Below are 19,599 nucleotides of genomic sequence, written 5' to 3'. Positions count from 1 at the left end.
CATATAATTTAATCAATAAATGAAGTCCGAAAGTTCTTTCGAGTAGGGTGAGGGGTTCTCAATCGAGAATGGTGGAATAGGGTTCTCTGGCAGAATATACAAAATATACACCTGCACCAAAATTAACGACAATAACATCAAATTATGGGAGCATTAGTTAATAAATTCACAAAAATCGAGACTGCTAGTAGCCTCATAATTATCAAGCATTCAGTTCGTTGCTTCAGCTGGATCCAAACGTAAAGACAAATTAAAAGTGCCAATCATTTTAATAACAAATCTTTATCTGCTTCCGGCCGGAGCTTGACCATTGTTAGTGTTACGTCTTTCGTGAACTAACTCTCTCAGAAAATACCAAGAAGAAACGGTTAATTTGATTGTCTTCTTCTCGCAGGTAACTAAAAGCTGAAGAATTGAAAACAAAAAACTTCGTCTTCAAGGCAAATGGCAAGTTTTCACTTGATGTCGAAGCCGGACAGAGGCAGCGGTAGTAATTGACCGAGTATGATGGAGAAGTCCCTCCAACAAGAAATATGCGAAGGCCGCTAGAATGTGATTTTTTGCTTCTTTTGCTAAATCACGGTAGCGTAGATTCTGGAGTCGTTTTCTGTATGTAGTTAGTTTGAATCCGAAGATATTGTCAAGAACAACGAAACATTTGTCAAACAGTAGTTATGAAAAGAAATTTTAGAAGAGAGCCGGTCAAGAAGAGAGCGATCAGAGGATATACCTAATTGAAGCAACTTCTTCATGTGGTCGACATAAACCAAGGTTTATGGAGTAACTGATGATTTTTATATGAAAGAAAGAAAATTCCGGACATAGATTGACATAACTCACACAAATGACAGAAGCAACCATTAAAACGACTTGTTACTTCGGAGGTTCGAAGGCACGCATTCAAATCATTAGCACTTGGAAGTTTGGAGGTTCAATTGACATGAATTCCACACCCACCACGGAAAAATTAGATGGCGAAGGTTCCAATTAAATGGAGATGCGGGGTATCGATCCCCGTACCTCTCGCATGCTAAGCGAGCGCTCTACCATCTGAGCTACATCCCCAGTTGACGGGCAGCAGAAATCCATGTCCAAGTTTAGACTTCAATTTTCACAGGCAAGTTCTTTGACTCTTCCTACTAGTGCGGTAAGTTGCGCAATCTGGAAATTTAATATGCTTAATTTCCTACGAACGAACCTATTCATCTAATCCAACATAAATTGTACTTGATCTTAGTCATTTGCTTTGAATTTGTAATTACGTTGACATGCACCGTTTTTGCCTATTCCTTTTCTGAGAGCAAGGAACTTGTCTCAGCTCTTCCAGTATGGAATAAGCGTCCAACTTTTAAGGTTATTACCAATAATCTACGTATACGATAGGTTAAATCTGCATTCACTTCTTAAATCCACACCTTTGATGCATCCATGATGACGATGGTGATTTTCGCACTGATGAACCGAGTCTACAGCACAAGTACACTTGTCAAAATAGAGAGACAACCACGGCACTGTCCCCTGATCTAGTTTCGATGATAAAATCAGTTATGCAAGGGATCAAGAGTAAAAGCAATACTAGTTGGACTAGAGTTACGAGCAGGAGAGAAATTAAGCAAAAATCCTCCCTCTACCTCACAAAGGGACGGGAGTATTTATAGTAAGCAGACTGACAAGAGAAATAATAGAACCTACTCCTTGTTACCTGCAATAAGTCAGCCTAGAGCGGCAGTATTAGAGGTAGGCCTAGGTATAATGGCGGCGGCAGTCATATCAACCTGTCTGACATTAGTCAACTTTTGTCTGTAGGTATCAGACATCGAATAACTAGACAGGCCCAATCGACTGAGATGGACTCACCTTGGGAGGTAATTACTTTGGTAAACACCAAGATAGCTGAGGTAATTACTTTGGCCTAAAACGTGTTGGATTGAGTCACCTCGACGATAAGTTGAGCCGAGGAAGCCGGGGTGAGCGTCCACACATGACTTGTATGATTTGTATTGATACTTGCATAGACTGCGGATATAGGATGAAGGCGTGTGAATTTGGGATGACTTGTAACGTATTTCAGGAACAATTCTGTCATGAATTGAATGACGTGCGAAAAATATCATGAATTGAATCACAGGCATTCATGAGAAAGGGCCTTAGTTGATTCCCAAGTCAAACATGTCTCTTTTAATTTAAAGAGCAAAACTAATTACATTCCTTGATAGCCTATCTTTACAGCAAACGTATACATAACATCTCTATCTTCAGTCGTCGAACAATTTAACTGCAAGAAAACATTTTTCTTGATTTGTACTGTATTGCTAAGGTGGTATACAATTTACAGGGCTCTTGGGAACTCTAATCTCTAAAAGTGTATCATCTGTCACACAGGCTTCCATGTTCCTCCAATCTGCATCATCAGGCAGTTCAATCCTTCTAACATATCCATGTTCCCACCAGTTGGAGCCTCTCCAATCTTTTGTCCTGGACTCCTGCTGCTGCCTCCATTGGCCGCTAATCTCCACCACCTCCCCTTTCTCAACACAAACTTGTATGCTATTTTTCCCGGTCTCTGCAACGTTAAATTTAGAAGTTAAAGAAACTTTCTTTGCTGTTTATCTTGAAAGACACCTGGCCTAGCTCTTGGCCTTCCCCCAACTCTGAATCTGTAATCCTATTTGATGCAACGAAGTATAAGGTTAAAGATACTCACCTGGTAATTCAGCCTTCAAGACATAATCTGCATCTGTTTGAAACCAATCAACCGTTCTTTTCTCACTTGAGCCATAAAGATTTGACAAGAGAACATCTGCATCAAATTCCCAGAGCGGAAAAGCATCAGAAGGATCAAAGAACTTTCCAAAGAGCAATGGACTGAACAACGACCCTTCGCCAAAGATCTTATGAGCTACTGGATTCCCTTTCTCAAGAAAAGTTGTGAATACATCTTCCTTGAGGGGAAGACACCATTTTTGCGAGCTGTGATCTTCCAACAGAACTTCAATCTTTTTGTAACTTGTCATTGCAGATTAGAAATCTAGAAGTTGTGAAATTATTGCCAAAGTGAGTTTGAGGCTTTCTTGCTTTTTATAGTACCATAGCTGCTTTTAAAAAAGCGACCTGGAGAACAAATTCTTATGGAATATATGAAGGCTGTAAAGATAAAGAGGAATATTTCCCATCTGGAATTTTCTTACGAGTCAAAAAGTTCTAATGGTGATCGGATGAATAGAAAATGAACCCAAGATGGTTAAATTCCCTTAGCAACTCACCGGAAATTTCTTGTTTTCATCTTCTCTGTGAACAACGTGGCAGAGCAGAACAGGTAACGTGACAGCATATTGAGAATTGAGACCTTTCCATGCTGGGGACGATAGAGTTGCCCTTTTTGCTTATGATCTTTGGACTATTTCACCAAAAGCTAGAAACTTGCAACCATGATGATTCTTGGCAAATAAGCTTATTATATGTAGGGTACTCCGACATGGCATGGCACTAAACTTTTAAGAGGAATGCAGCTGCGTAAGTGGAGGGTACGTCATGTGTGAATGCTTGTATCTGAAAGCACGTTCGGTTTAGTCTGGAATTAATTGCAACATCCGACCCTTAACCCTCAGGTTAGTTGGGATTAAGACTTCGTTAAGATTCACAAAAACTCTGCTGTGCCTGCTGGCGTTCATCCCATCAATTAGAACACACAACACAGGTAAGTGAAATAACAATGGCAACGAGAATGAAAATCATGACAGCCCATCTAATTCCAGCGATCTAGAATTCATTTTCTGTACACCAAAGATGTAAGATTTTGTAAAACAAAAACTGATATAGCAACATGCAGCTAGAGCTGTTAATCGAACCGGGCAGCTCGCGAGCCGAGCTCGACCCGGCTCGATAAGGGCTCGGCTCGGCTCGTTAACAGAGAGAAACGAGCCGAGCTCGAGCTCTAATGAGTACTCGTTTATTTAACGAGCCGATCCTGCTCGGCTCGTATAGGCTCGGTGGGCTCGAACGATAGGGGCATTTTCGTCATTTCAGCGTGTATGTGGTACACCGTACACTAAGTCATCTCCCGTCTGCTGTAGCCTGTAGCCCTAATTCCTCATTTCCTCTATTTCATTTTCCCATTCCACAGGCCAGAGCCGTCGCCCCGCACCCGCAGCCGCACCCCATTCCTCGCAGCCTCCCTTCTCACCGCCAAGCGCCATCCTCCATTCTCACCGCACTGACCGCAGCCTCCATTCTCACCCCACCCCGCAGCCTCCATTCTCACGGCCAGCCTCCATTCTCCTAATTTTTTCTTTTCCCCTTTCTGCATTCTCACCGCCAGCCTCCATTCTCACCCCTCTTCCCCGCAGCCTCCCTTCTCAGTTCTCACCGCCAAGTGCCATCCTCCATTCTCACCGCACTGACCGCAGCCTCCATTCTCACCCCACCCCGCAGCCTCCATCCTCCATTCTGTAGCCGCACCCTATTTCCTCTATTTCGTTTTTCCGTTCCACACCTGCAGCCGCAGCCGCACCCTCCTGACAAAAGCAGCCCACTGAATCAAGCGACTGAATTCCTTCCTTGGCTAGTAGCTCACCTGATTCTTGCCACCGTCACTGACTCACCATACGGAGCAACCACACGGAGCCACCTCGGTAGAGCCAGGGGCCTCTACCATACCCTGATTCCATCCATTCTGGTAAGTAGTGACCCGATTCTTTCTTTGTTTTTCACTGCATACTTACACTTAATGTTGATATCTTAGGTGGTAAAATGCGTGTTTGAAGTGGAATGTTTTGTGTTCCATTGCTGACTTTTGCTGAATGATGTAACTCATGTTTCTCTGTACATCACCAATGCTCTGTTTTCTGAAAAAAAAATTCATCTATATTAGAAATTTAAAGAAGTGTTAGTCTCTTTATCGAACATTGCTGAGTTCTCTTGGCGGTTCCTTTTTGGTTCAACTTTGTTGTCCACCATATCTCCTTCCACAAAAGTGTTCAATATTACACTTCTTCACTTATTGGATTTTGTTATTCTGCTTGCCCAGAGTACAGGTGAGAATATTGATTTGGAGTTGTGTGGCTTCCTGAGTCAAATTTTGGTGTAGTGAAGTTGAAATATAGATGTAATGGACTCAGTGGTGTGATGGGGTCAGATTAAGTCTTCAGTTAAACATTTAAAGCTCTGGAGTCTATAATTAGGCATGATCATTTGTGCCACTTGGATTTAAACATAAATTTAAGCAGTGTCACTGCATATAGCCTGTAAGAAAACAAAGATTAAGCAGTTGCAGCCAGATAACAACAGGTATTGTCAGATAATTCATAGTGAGATGTTGTATTCTGCATACACGTATACATGACATGGCATGAAACTCATCCATTGAGGTCCAAAGGGTGTTTGTTAGACTAATTCCAAAACCCTCCACATGTTGCACAATGGAAAGACAAAACCTATTATTATGTAATTGGCATGTACTGTAGTTTGGCATACATTGGGAAATAAGTTTCTTTTTTTTTTTTTGAAATAAGTTTCTTGTTCTCCCCTATATTTGGATCAGTTGCACTTTAGGCAGAGAATTTGAAAATTTTCAGGTTCACCCTTAGAAGAAGTTGTGTTACAATACCTTTGTTTTTGGATGGTGATGCATTTAAGCTTTTGGTCTACCCTTTTGTCTTAGATGTTAATGATTATAAAGTTCATCAAAACACTAAACTATTCTCTCGTGATAAATTCTATTAAACACTTTCATTTTGAACAATTTGCTCCAATTAATGCACTTGTTTTGCTACCTCTTTGTCCAATAACCAATTTCTGTGGTTTGACCAAAAAAGGCACACCAAGATTGCGTAAAACTTTTTTGTCCAAGTAATTAGTGGTAACTAGTTGTTTCAATACAAACAGGTTTCTGTAGTTTGAAATGTATCTAATTGCTGCAATGTAATATTCAAAAGATCATTTGACAAGTGGACTTTGAAATTTGGATATAGAGCCTAATAAGGTGCAATTTTACTCACTATGCTTTCCAATCAAAAGAAGTAGACTGACTTCCCATTTCAATTTGAAAAATGAATTATGGCAAATATTTGTCTCTCTGAAAATAAATCAGGCAGATTATCTTTCATTGCCCATGCTCAGCTTTTGTTTTTCCTGTTTCCTTAGTTTAGTAAAAAACTGCTTTGCTTTTCTATTTCTGATGATCTGGTTGAGTTTCATTCGAGATGGTTGGCTATAGACTATAGTCAGACCACTGGAGTGCATGTGAATTGTGTACCATCTTCAGATGACACTATTTGTATTTAATTTATTGGAAAAGCCACTATACTGTCCTTTCTTTCATCACTGTCCCCATGCACAAACTAATTGGAACTATGGATTCAGTATTTCCCTGGAATTCATCACTGTCCCTTGTTTGGATTGCCATTTTAAGAGTTTTTAACATTTTTTCTCTGTTATTTCATTAATCTGAATGTAAGTGGGCATTATTTCTTGGAATCTGTTTTATTACTTTTGTACCTTATTTCTTAGAAATGTTATTCTAAATTTCTGTTTTGGCTAATCAAAATCTATATTGGTTATTAAATGTTTTTGATTAAGGAATGTACAGCTCTCCATTCAACTCATTTCAAGGTTCATCATCAAGTCCTACGATGGAGCAAAATAATGAAGACGTGGAACAATTAAATTACAACGAAGAAAGAGCTGATGAGATGAGTGAAGAACAAATAGAAATAATAGAAGATGATGGCAATGAAGGAGGAGATGGAGATGGAGGAGCTGGTCCTTTTGAGAAAAAGCAAAGGAAGAAGAAATCCAGCATATGGGATGAAATGACTGAAGTAGTGCTAGATAATGGGACGGTCAAAGTGAAGTGCAACCATTGCAAGGAGCTTTTCACCAAGAGTACAACCGGAGCCACATCTCAGCACAAGAGACACCTGACTTCTTGTCTCCAAAGAAAGATGGCCATTGGGGAGCAAAGCAAACAAAAGCAACAAGTGCTTTTATTCACCGAAGGTGGAAGTGATGGTATCACTTCCATCACAAATTTCTCGTATGATCATGCCAAGGTAAGAGAGCTTGCGTCACACATGATTCTTGCACATGAGTACCCCTTTTCTATGATGGAGCATGTAGTTTTCAACAAATTCATGAAAGCAGTTTCTCCGTTTTATAAAAAGATTAATCGGCAGACTGTTAAGGAAGATTGTATGAGTACTTATACAATTGAAAAAAGGAAGCTGAAATCATTGTTGAAAGGTCCTGGTAGGATTAGTATTACAACTGATTTGTGGAAATCTGGTCAAAAAATTCAATATATGGTTGTGACTGGTCATTTTATTGATTCTGATTGGGTGCTTCAAAAACGTGTATTGAATTTTTGCAATGTTCCTCCTCCTCATACTGGAGTTATTATAGCTGATGCTCTAAGTAAGTGCTTCATTGATTGGGGGATTGAGAATAAGGTTTCTAGCATGACTGTTGATAATGCTTCATACAGTGATGTGTGCATTAGGAGACTTAGAGAGGATTTTTCTCTAAGAAAGAGATTAAGTATTGGAGGAAAAATTTTTCATGTTAGATGTTGTGCACATATACTTAATCTCTTAGTGCAAGATGGTCTTGGTCAACTTGGTGGTGTGATTGATGTTGTTAGAGAAGGGATAAAATACTTGAACAATTCAGAATCTAGGCTTATTGAATTTGCCAAAATTAAAAAACAGCTTCAATTGCCCTCTAGAAAACTAATTTTGGACTGTCCAACAAGGTGGAACAGCACTTATTTGATGTTAGCTTCAGGTTTAGAGTTCAAGGATGTCTTTCCAAGATATGCAGACATAGACCCTGGATTTCACTATGTTCCTACTGATTTTGAGTGGATGAAAGTGGAAGAAGTGTGCAAATTTCTAGGAATATTTCATGAAATCACTGATATGATTTCCGGGTCTGAGTATCCAACATCTAACATTTTTCTTGTGGAGCTCTATAGGATTAAAGAGCTTTTAAATGAAAAAGCTCTTGATCCTTTTGAGCATATTCGGGCTATGGCTGGAAGTATGTCTGCTAAATTTGATAAGTATTGGGGGGAAAGTAATGTGCTGCTATCTTTGGGTGCAATTTTGGATCCGAGATACAAAATGTTCCTTATTAATCATGCTTTTCCGGTGATTTATGGTGAGGATGCAGCTCCTAGATTCATGGCTGAGATTAGAGACATTCTTTATGAGCTTTTCAATGAATATGTTGATTGTCATGTTGTTTCCCATTCTGAACAACAAAGGCAGGTTGTAAAAAAGAGACAAAATGAAAGTTCTACTTCTTCTAGTAAGAAACAGAAAATGACTGTACCCACCGTTTTAACTGGCAAAGAAAAGTTTCACATGCATGTGAGTGAAATTGATAGGGCTCCACCAGAAAAATCAGATTTAGATGTTTATTTAGAGGAAAGTAGGTATGCTTGTGATGCAAAGGCAAATCTGGATGTTTTGGGTTGGTGGAAAGGAGAAAGATTGAGATTTCCCATCTTGTCGAGGATGGCTGCCGATATACTCTCCGTTCCTGTTACCACTGTGGCTTCAGAATCTACCTTCAGTGCTGGAGGGAGAGTAATTGATGATCGAAGAGCTTCTATGTCGGTTGAGACGGTGCAAATGTTGCTTTGCGGCAATGATTGGATCCGCAGTTTCCATGGCCTAAAGAATAAGTCTCGTGTAAGTAATTGATTGGATGTTTTTGTTGTTGTTACAGTTGCCTTATTTCTAATTTTGATGACTTTTCTAACTTTCATACTTTTATTCTGTAGGAATCACTTGATGTGGCCGAATCAATCACATTTGAAGAAGTTGAACTTCCTGAATCATTCAATGACTAATTTGGTGGCTGTTGTCCGTTGATGTTGCTTGGGGACAGTTTATGTAATTTTTTATTTTGTAATCTGATCTGGTTTGGACAGTTGATGTTGCTTGGTGGCTGTTTATGTAATTTTTCATGTTATAATTTGATTTGGTTTGGACATTTTGGGTTGGACATGTTGTAATCTGATCTGATTTGGATATTTTGGTGTGGACATGTGGTAATCTGATCTGGTTTGGATTACTGGTGGCTGTTGATATCGTAATGTGGCTGTTTATATAATTTTTCATGTTGTAATGTGGACATTTTGGTGTGGACGTGGTAATCTGACCTGGTTTGCTGAAGTTTTAACTTCTTGTATTGTCATTTGGTGTTGTTTTAACTTCTTGCTGCAGTTTAAACTTCTTGTAATTTGATGTGGTTTGGACATTGTAATCCCCCTGTGGACATTTTGTTTCTCCATTTGATGGTTTGTTGAATTGAATCAGGGAAATACGAGTATTGTCATTTGGCATGGCTTGTATTGTCATTTTGACTTCAAATAATAAATCAGAAAAAGTGTATCTTCTTGTGATCTGGGCTCTCCCGTAAACGAGCTCGAGTTCGAGCTTCGAGCTCGAAAAGCTCGACTCGAGTTTTTCACGAGCTCGAGCTTCGAGCTCGGCGGCTCGATTTCAAAACTCGATCTCGAGCCCGAGCTCGAGTTCTCTATAAACACGTCGAGTCGAGTTCGAGCGCCTTGTAGAGCTCGAATGACTAATCGAGCGAGCTCAAGCTAGCTCGATTAGGGGTTCGAGTCGAGCTCGATTGTCCTATGCTCGAGCTCGACTCGACTCGTTTAACAGCTCTACATGCAGCATGTGGAGTTCTTTAGAAGTTCTAATTACGGCAGGTTTTTGCATCAGAGCAACTATTTATGAAGATAAATCCATCCGCCAATAGAAATTAGAACCTGGCTCTGTACCAGTTTTACACAATGTGAAAAGAACATCTGAAAGCTAGTAGTGTTTCCTGATGTCACCAGAATATCACTTGAATCAAGTGTTTGCTATTGTTACAAGGCACCAATCCGGTCCATCCAATTCCAGTGCTGAACCTTTTTCACCTTTCTATGTCCTTCGTTCCTTTATTGTGAAAAGAAAGTTGCATTCATTACAGGCAGTATTCTCATGGTACGACATCTGCATATCCACTCACCCAAAGAGCAGAATTTGTTTCAGGGTAATGCACGTAAAGTTACCTTAGAAAATGAAGGATTCAACAGATTTTTTTCTTTTTTTTTTTTTTATGAGGAGGAGTTTGCAGATTCAGGATTTGACCAAAATTCAGGACGTGATCTTTTACTTGCACGGTATTATATTAAATTATGTGCCATAAATCAACAAATTGTCAAGAGTGGGATTAAGAATTTGAAGGGTTCGTTATTCGTTACCGCTGCAGGATTCTTTACCTGTAGAAGTAATTGACGTTTCTTTCTGCCTAAATTTCTCAGGAACTTTGCATTTTTTTTGGTTTAAGATAGTTGTTTCGTTGGCCGATTTTTCAGTTCATTGAATTGTCAGGTTGAGAAGAATTTTGGTAACAGCCATCTGTTTGACCTTAATCCAGCAGTAATCTCTCGAAGAAGAAAAGGCAAACTAAGTCCGCGTGGAAGGCATACCCTCTTGAGCGTTTGTCAGAGCTAAAAAGATTTATCCAAGTACGAAGTAAAGTTATTTTCAGTGCTAATTTTACCAATTTTCTATTCATAAAACAAACCCCAGTAATACTTGGACCAATGTCATTAGCCCAAGACAAGAGATGTGCGCAGCATCATCATATCATATGGTAATTTACTCTTTCTTAAGCCAAAAAAAAAAAAGAAAGAAAGAAAGAAATTAACGAGTAATAGTTTCATTTAAATCCTAATCTCACTTTAATTAACAACACATTCGATTAAGTCAAATTATACAATAAAAAGCTAAAAAAAAAAACAACTAGTTGCAAGTCACAAACCCAAACACAAAGCATGATGAAATCCTAATCTCACCTTAATTAATAATAACACAGATCAATAAAATGAGAGGATTTTTGTTTAACGAGTGACCAGTAAACCCGAGTTAGTATAGTTAAATTGTATTTAATATGGTATACGGGTGCACATTCTAATAATCATTACCTTATCTTGAATATATATATATACTTTCTATGTTTAATTTTAACTTTTTATAATATCAGCACCAGAATTCTATTTTAATGATTGTCTAGACTAGTCTGCCCCATATTATGGAAGAAAAGCCAAAAAAAGGAGACTGTTTCCCACTCAAAAAATTAAAAAAAAAAAAAAAGATCTAGAAACAATAATTTTAAATAGTACTTGTAAGAATTAGGGGGGAAAAAAAAAAAAAGAAGCAATTCTGGAAAATTGACATTGTCAAGGAACGCCAACCCAACGACTCGAGTGGGCATACAAAAGTACATGATACATCCCGCTTCACCTTTCCCATTCCTACACTCAATGCATGGGACATGTGTAATTGTGCACCCTTACCCTACACTCAAGACGGCTCCTTTCCGCGTCATTTTCGCATTTGCTGGAAGGACCGACCCACGGAGTTATAATTAATTGAAATATCGGTAATAAACGAGTGCACTTATTCAAACGAAGGAAAGAAAAAAGAAAAAGAAATATGCATAGTTCAATTTAATGACGAAAGACTAATCAATTAGAGAAAGCCAAAATAAAAAAAAAAAAATTTTGGAGAAAACAAGACATACTAAAAGAACTAATTTATTTAATTATATTATCAATATATTTTTTAATTCACATACATTACACTCAAAAATTGTGACAGAATTTTTTTTCAAAAAATCATTTTAAATAATCTACTATCCGGACACACATTAATATAAGTAATATGGAAAAAAATAAAAAAAAAAGGTAAATTGCCCAAATTACTACTGCAAAGAATTAAAAAATGAATTTGAGGAAATGCTTTGGGAGATTTCGTACGAACATCAAGCCGAGAAAAGAATTCACTTTCGTTTCTCGGGAGGAATTTTCCTTGGTCAACTCACGCGCTCTGCCACCGCCACCCCATTGCAGTTTGTGTTTTTTCAGCTGCCTTCTGTGGTAGATAAATTTGGTCACATTCGATAAACCCCATAGTAATAATTACCCATTTTAGATTTATTGGTTCTTGGACGAGAACTCGAATTCCTTAAGTAAGTATACAAACGTTCATCTCCATTGAAGATATTTTTGTCTGATTGCATAACAACGGTGTATTCTATCCCAAAATTTGGCTTTTTTTTTTTGAGGGGGGAAACGGGTTATTTTTTTCGTTTATGTCTTGATGTTGACTAAGATTTGATGCCAGATATTGGGCTTTGGCCTAAAATTTGAAAGTGGGTCACCGAGATTCTTGGTAAGAGGTCTATGATTGAAACATTTGAGGGGTTGTATTGAAAAAGTTGAATTGGTTTTGTGGTAAATGCTGTAAAGACTTGACCTTTGTCCCAAACTGGAGGAGATTTCTGGTACAGGGTATAAAAGAAGTGGTTTTTGTTCCTAATCTGGGGTTGCTGGTTTGATGATATGAGAAGGATTGAAGGCATTTGGGATACTGATTCAAGAACAAATGGGAGTCAGAGGGGGGCTTGGTGTAATTGCATCTTTGGTTCTGCTTTTAGTTTTAATTGCAACATGTCTTGGAAGCAAGAAAGCTGCACCAGAATCTTCACTTGCAAGTCTGGTCAACTTAATGGAGAGGAATCAGGATGTGGTAAAAGATTCTTACTTTTTCACTTGCGCTTTACTTGTTTAGTTCTGTATGCCTATTTTGGTAGCATATGAACAACTATTTCCTTTGGTTATATCTAGTAGAAAAGGAGCTGAATGGTTACTATCTTGTTTCGGTGGTAATATCTTAGCAATTATGTGCAAATTTTCTAAGGATAAGATGTTTTCCTTTCAGAAGATGTTTCTTCTTGATTTTCTTTTTGCTCCTGTATTGCGGAAGTACATTGGGAGGACACCAAATATTGTTTATATTGGGGATCTGGCTCGCTATTTTTCTTCCCCATCTTCTTGCCCTTCCTATTCAATTTTTCTTATTTTTGTTTTGCTGTTTCTATGTTTCTAGTTCGGTTCATGATCTGGGAGTCTGTTAAGTTCTTAGTCTGCCAGCTGGAATTTAATGTCATGCATTGCAAGAGATGAATGAATGTTTGTCTTCTCAGAAAATGCTTGCTAAATCTGCTGAAATTGGAGATATGTTTGGGGAAATGGTGTCACTCTGATTATGATAAGTTTGGCATGTATATGTACTAGGAAATGCTGAAGCTGTTTTATATAAAAATGGCTTTTTGAAGTAAACAGGAGAATGATATAGTGGAGGGCAGAGATCCATCTATTTATATGCTTGTAAAGATCCAACTTATTTATTATATTGATTAAGTAAGAGGATCTGCACATAACCTGAGACAATCAAGAGTTCAGGAGAGTTGGAACAAATCAGAAGCATGGTCCTGAGTATGATAGCGTTTATGAATATGTGCATATTATTTTGATAGTATATATGCTTCTGGAGGAGTAGAAGAGAAAAGAAGAGGGGAAAACTAAAGAGTATTCCTCTGGGTCGGCAGCCATGAAGCTTAACAACTGAAGTGCAGTAATAAATCTTTTTTATTTTCTTTTCATGATGTTTGGCATTTGCAACTTTGAATCATCTGTAGGGCCATGCAACTTTGTTGACACCATGGTTTTATCAATCCAGTTTTCATGGTTATTGTTTTACTTTCTTCCTCTATGAATTGTACATTTTCCAGTGTTGAAAAGGTAGCATAAAAGGAATATGAGAAATGTAGAACGCAGATGGTGTGTCAATCAACTGTAGTTATTTGTAAATTTGTTCAGATTTTGCAGTGCTTGCATTTTGAATTCCAATTGGATATTCTTCTTGCAGGCTGAGCTGTTGATGGCAAACTGTAGGTTGGAGTTGATGCGTGCCAATGAAGCTGTTGAAGAGTCGAGTGAAGTTATTGTGAATGGTAGGTCATTAGCCAAATCAGATGCACAGAAATTTCTTACGGTGTTAAATCCCAAGGTTGAGAGGACTCTTTTGGAATGTTTAAGGAAGAAAGATCTCGTGTTCCTTGAATCTGGAGAAGAGAAAGATTCAAAGAATTGGTTCATTAGGTATCTGGATTTCATATACACCAGACCTGGTGCTTCTAGAGGACGGAGATTGATTCAGAGCTTTGGAGAAGCTCCTGCCCCGTCCCCTGCACTGCCATCACCTGCTCCAGCTCCTTCAATACCTGTAGTTCCCAAACCGCAGCTAAGTACTAGCCCCCCATCACCTCCATTCTTCCCACCAGATTCTAGCAGTTCAAACTTGCTTCGTACTCCCAGTGCAAAGCCTTCTTTAGGCCCAAGTTCTTCTTCTGATGTACAGGCAAATAAGCAACATGGTACCAGCAAAACAGTTGTCATAGCTGTTGCTGTGACTGCAGCAGCAACATTTGTTATTTCTGCAGTGCTCTTTTTATGCTGTCGTGGATTTTGCGGGAGAGGCTCTGGAGTTGGAAAAAATGATGAGAGGCCTCTTCTCAATTTAAGCTTAAGTGACTACTCCGTCGGTAATTTTTCTTCACTTAATATCTAATAATCAATTGCAGTTTTCCTGTGCTGATTTTTTGTGGTTTTGATGTTTCAGCCTCTCCAAACAAGTCATTCACTTTAAGTTCTTCAATAAATAATGAGAAGCCTTCTAATCAGTCATTCTACAACTCAAATCATAAGATGACTGGTGATTTCAACATGGACTCTCATTTGCAGACTGATTCAAAAATTGAGATTCCACTTGGAACTGCTGCCGGAGGTGGAATTACATTATCTGAGAATTCTTCGCAGATACTTGGGAGATCAGAACCAACTGGTTTACCTCCCCTGAAGCCTCCCCCTGGTAGGGCAAATTCTCTTGGACTTCCTACTGGTCCTGGTAAAGCACCTCCTCCCCCTCCTGCACCATCAGCTCCGCCGCCTCCACCTCTAAGACCTGGTGGCCCACGTCCTCCTGCCCCAGCTCCACCTCCTCCACCTACTATACCTTCTCCTGCTAGGAATGGCCCTCGTCCACCTCCACCACCACCGCCAGGTGGTAGTGGGGCACCACCTCGGCCCCCACCCTTAGGTCTAAAGCCTACTCGTCCACCTCTTGGATCGAGTAATTTGTCAACTTCTGCCAATGTTGAAGATGCTGATGCTCCTAAAGCTAAGCTGAAGCCTTTCTTCTGGGATAAGGTTCTGGCTAACCCTGACCATTCTATGGTCTGGCACCAAATCAAATCGGGATCATTCCAGTAAGTTACTCTCTTTGTTTATCACAGACTCGTGATTTTTGAATTGTGCTGCCTGATAAACAGCATGTATGGCCACGGACAGGTTTGATGAAGGGATGATAGTGGCTTTATTTCATTTCTTACTCTCTTTCTTTATCATGTAACTCATGATGTTCACATTATGATTTCTGATAAATCTGATGTTTGCTTGTGAACAGGTTTAATGAAGAGATGATAGAGTCTTTATTTGGTTATGCTCCTGCTGACAGAAACAAGAATCAGCGCAAGGAGTCTACAGCCCAAGATGCTGCAAACCAATATATCCAAATTATTGATCCCAAAAAATCTCAGAACCTTTCAATCCTTCTTAAAGCATTAAATGTGACAACAGAAGAAGTTTGTGATGCACTTCAAGAAGGTGATTTGTTCTTTTCTTTTGTTGCTTATCAAACATTACATCAAAGTAGAGCATGCATTGTTTGTTTATATATTGGAGAACGAAAACAAATTTGGTCCTATTAGCTAGAAAGTGTCCTGTCAAAAACAAATTTGTTCTTTTCTTTTGTATTGTAGTCACACACGGAACATCCCGGGCAATTAAAAGAAAATATTAGATGTTAAAAGCAACTTTTTTTAGCCAGTTTTAGTATACTAGCTGGATAACTATATGAAATGTCTCTCCAGTAACTTATCCTAGCCCTTGAAAAATAAGAAAAAAGCATCTAAAGAGGTTCTCTGCAGATTTTAAAGCACTTGCAGCTAATACTTAGAATCATTCAGGAAATGAGCTTCCTTCTGAACTCATTCAAACATTGCTAAAGATGGCACCGACAACTGATGAAGAACTGAAGTTGAGATTATATAGTGGTGACGTTTCTCGTCTTGGGCCTGCTGAGCGCTTCCTTAAAGTTTTGGTGGATATACCATGTGCTTTTAAAAGATTAGAATCATTACTGTTTATGTGTACTCTTCAAGAGGAGGCATCTCTGGTAAAAGAGTCCTTTGCAACCTTGGAGGTAAGTCGTCGTTTCAATTAATACCTAATTAAGTTATTGGTAAAAGAGTCCTTTGAATAAAATATTGTTCATGAGTTGAAAAATTTTAAAACTTTAATATAATCATGCTTCTTGTCTTGCTGACTGCTGTTTTCATATGCATGTGGTTTTCTGTTTTATTCACGCTGCAGGCTGCTTGCACGGAACTCCGGAAAAGTAGATTGTTTCTTAAGCTCCTTGAGGCTGTTCTTAAGACTGGAAATCGCATGAATGATGGCACATTTCGTGGTGGTGCACAGGCATTCAAACTCGACACACTTTTGAAATTGTCAGATGTGAAAGGAATTGATGGGAAAACTACACTTTTGCACTTTGTTGTGCAGGAGATAATTCGTTCAGAAGGTGTACGAGCTGCCCGTGCAGCTAGAGAGATGCGGAGCATGTCCAGCATTAAGTCTGATGATCTAATTGAGGTTTCTTCACATGATACAGAAGAGCAGTTTCGAAGTATGGGTTTGCAGGTGGTGGCAAATTTAGGAAATGAACTTGAAAATGTCAAAAGAGCTGCAATTCTGGATGCTGATAGCTTAACTGGAACAGTTGTTAAACTTGGTCATGCTCTAATTAAAGCCCGAGATTTCTTAAATGCAGAAATGAAGAACGTGGATGAAGAAAATGGGTTTCGTCAAACACTGGAAAGCTTTGTGCAGAATGCTGAGGTCGACATCATGTGGTTGCTTGAGGAAGAGAAGAGAATCATGGCTTTAGTAAAGAGCACTGGAGATTACTTTCATGGAAATGCCGGGAAGGATGAGGGTTTGAGATTATTTGTTATAGTAAGAGACTTCCTGATAATATTGGACAAGGTGTGCAAAGAGGTCAAAAGTGCCCCAAAAAACCTGAATAAACCTCGGAGAAGCGAAGATGCTACAAGTGCATCTTCAGACCCACGGCAAAATTCTGTCCCTGATCCTCGTCAACGGCTCTTTCCTGCTATAGCAGAGAGGCGGATGGATAGTTCTAGTTCAGATGATGAAACGTCGTAGTGAATGGTAAGGTCAAAATTTGTCCATCCTATTTTGTGGCTGCTTTACTCATCTCAAACTTGTGCTAATTAAGTAACTGATACTACTCATCTAAAATGCTTTTGCTTTTCGGATTTATATCAGTATCGTGCTTTCGCCTGATGTCAATCCATTCCAAGTAGACAGAATCCAAAATGTATTTATTTTTGCTTGGCATACATCTGCAGGAGATAGGAGACCAAGAGAATGATGCAATGCTGATTCTTTTATCAAACCACCTTCTGTAAATGATGATGCCAAAGTTTGGTTGAAAGGTGTTTGAACTCATGGTAATATGCTTTTTCTGCACCCAGCAGTTTGCAGCGCAGTAGATGCCTGACAGAAATTTGAAGCTAACGGAGGAATGTTTGCTAACTCTAGTGTTGTATGGAAGGAGTAGCTGATGTATATGTCTGTAGTAGTGAATCACTAGTTAGGAAGTTAAATTTCTTAGGTTGTCATTCTTGATCAATTTTGACATAACAATTTGTTCAATTTTGTTGTCCTGTTTAGAAGAGTTGGTGTTGGACAATTAGATTTTGTACATCTTACTCAGACATTGCTCATGTAACTTCTTTACTGATACTTAGAGAACTTGTAGTTGAGATCATTGCTGAAGTTAATACAAATAATTATCAAAGAAAACTTTTTTAAAATAAAATAAAATTTACATTAACTTAAAAAGTTGAAAATATTTAGTTCTGCTAGATGGGCAAGTGTCAAGACCATCGCAAAGTACCAGTGGAATAAGCAAAATGCCCAAAACGCAACTCCTCCTTAGTTTCTTCACTACACTACAGGGAATGGATTGCGTTCGTAGAGACTAGAGATTCGGGAGTCCTTACCGCGCATTGGGTTGTATTTTTCAAGCATATGATCTAGACATTTGTCGTGCAATATTCAAGAGCAGAAGTGCCTCGAAGTTAGTTCTTCAGCAAAGTTAATTTTTTGCCTGAAAAGTGAATACATCTTCTCCTATTACCATTTCTGTTTACTCGGTTCAATTACCTCCTTCAACGATTTTTCTGTTTAAATGCTGGTGCAAATCCGTCCTTATTCTTTTGGTTTGATACTTTTTTTTTTTTTTTGGGGTGCGTTTTTGGTTTGATACTTTGATTGCAGCAATAATTATTGCTGCTGGACGAAAATTTTCAACGAGGCTAAATGTCATAATGACATTACTGAAGAGGTTCTTCTTGCTGCTTCCTTGTTAGTACGCATATATAGAATATCTGGAACAGTTCATGCATACACCAGACTGATATGCATGGCTTACGATATATTTTGCTCATTCCCCAACGCCACTAAATATAACATACCTGACCCGGTAATATACTGTTTGAAAATGAGAAAATATATGATCCGTTTCCACTAATAACGTGTGCATGCATGCAACCATGCAGACTCTAACGATGAACGCCACCCATGCATACCAGCTATGTGCAGAAACCAGCCTCCTTTTCTTGCTTGTCAACAATCGATTAAAGAACTAATTAATAAAAAAAAAAACCTAAATATCTAAAGCTACGTTAAATGAAGAATAGACTTTACAACATCTTGTAAATACCAAATTAAGCAAGAAAGACATGAGATAAAACGGGAACTTGTATCAAGTTCTTCAAGAATTTCGATTAAAAGGGCAAATTTAACTGCCTTTGGCGAATTGCTACACCTGGGCACTTTATGGCTACCCATGTTTACTACAATGCGATTCTGTGTGGTTACTGTTTTTCTCGCTTATCGGAACGGAATTCTTATGCTAACAATCCAATTTGGCATATGGAAGAGCCAAAAACTCTAATCACCTGGGCTGCTTGAATCACTTCAGCTTTCAGTACACTTTCGAAGTTGCATCATCATCACCACCACCATCATCATCATCTTCCTCTTCTTCGTTAACGTTGTCTTCAGCATCATCTTCTTGATCTTCAACGTCGTCTTCTGCACCATCTTGAAATCGTCTATCGCCCCATATATGTCTTGACAAGTCATGTTTTTCCTGTTCAAGGGAATCTGGGAAGTTTACATCCTGAGTACCCATTGCTTCAGTTATATTCCTGAAAGAAACCTCCATCCCAACTATCCTTTCCGCCAAATCAGCCCGAGTAATTCCACGCCTGAGTATTGATTCCCCGACAAATTGATGCAGTTCAATAGAGCCCGGAGGAGGGATCTTTCTGCTGTTGTGGTGGAAGTAAAGAATGGACTTCAAGATTGCAATGTCCTGAAAATCCTTGTCTCGAAGATCAACCTCAACATCATTCTCGCCAGTAATTTCTTGATTATCTTGATGATGATCAAGACGACGTCTTTTCTTTGCGGAGAATTTAACAGGCTTTACGGTATGGGGATGAACTAAAAAACAATCTTCATCATAGTTTTGA

At 38.8% G+C, this 19,599-nt stretch overlaps 3 protein-coding genes and 1 non-coding gene across 5 annotated transcripts; 2 read left to right on the top strand and 2 right to left on the bottom strand.

The window, feature by feature from the left end:
• Nucleotides 1–992: 992 nt before the first annotated feature.
• Nucleotides 993–1,065, bottom strand: TRNAA-AGC (transfer RNA alanine (anticodon AGC)). The gene has a single exon. It is a non-coding gene; the product is annotated as a tRNA-Ala (tRNA).
• A 1,086-nt stretch (nt 1,066–2,151) lies between these two features.
• On the bottom strand, nt 2,152–3,444 carry LOC113690009 (21.7 kDa class VI heat shock protein). 2 transcript variants are annotated; one of them, XM_027207835.2, is made up of 3 exons: nt 3,264–3,444; nt 2,705–3,028; nt 2,152–2,563 (listed from the first exon to the last, which is right to left on the bottom strand). In XM_027207835.2, the coding sequence occupies exons 2-3, from the start codon at nt 3,012–3,014 to the stop codon at nt 2,313–2,315; spliced, it is 561 nt and encodes a 186-aa protein (XP_027063636.2). In that variant the 5' UTR covers nt 3,015–3,028; nt 3,264–3,444; the 3' UTR covers nt 2,152–2,312. The 2 variants fall into 2 exon arrangements, with proteins under 2 accessions (XP_027063636.2, XP_027063635.2); XM_027207834.2 differs by lacking the exon at nt 3,264–3,444 and having other exon boundaries at nt 2,705–3,198.
• Nucleotides 3,445–6,629: 3,185 nt separating this feature from the next.
• Nucleotides 6,630–8,851, top strand: LOC113689625 (zinc finger BED domain-containing protein RICESLEEPER 2-like). Its single transcript, XM_027207371.2, has 2 exons — nt 6,630–8,690; nt 8,783–8,851. The coding sequence occupies exons 1-2, from the start codon at nt 6,630–6,632 to the stop codon at nt 8,849–8,851; spliced, it is 2,130 nt and encodes a 709-aa protein (XP_027063172.2).
• A 3,059-nt stretch (nt 8,852–11,910) lies between these two features.
• LOC140007867 (formin-like protein 5) lies at nt 11,911–17,825 on the top strand. Its single transcript, XM_072051396.1, has 7 exons — nt 11,911–12,596; nt 13,779–14,454; nt 14,532–15,177; nt 15,375–15,574; nt 15,937–16,172; nt 16,343–17,203; nt 17,404–17,825. Exons 1-6 carry the CDS (start codon nt 12,453–12,455, stop codon nt 17,195–17,197), a joined length of 2,757 nt encoding a protein of 918 aa, XP_071907497.1. The 5' UTR covers nt 11,911–12,452; the 3' UTR covers nt 17,198–17,203; nt 17,404–17,825.
• Nucleotides 17,826–19,599: the final 1,774 nt, after the last annotated feature.

This window comes from Coffea arabica, chromosome 5c, assembly GCF_036785885.1.
Source record: "Coffea arabica cultivar ET-39 chromosome 5c, Coffea Arabica ET-39 HiFi, whole genome shotgun sequence".
In the NCBI taxonomy this organism is placed as follows: Eukaryota; Viridiplantae; Streptophyta; class Magnoliopsida; order Gentianales; family Rubiaceae; genus Coffea; species Coffea arabica.
Note: the sequence above shows the minus strand (reverse complement) of the source record. Positions and strands in the feature narration are given on the sequence as shown.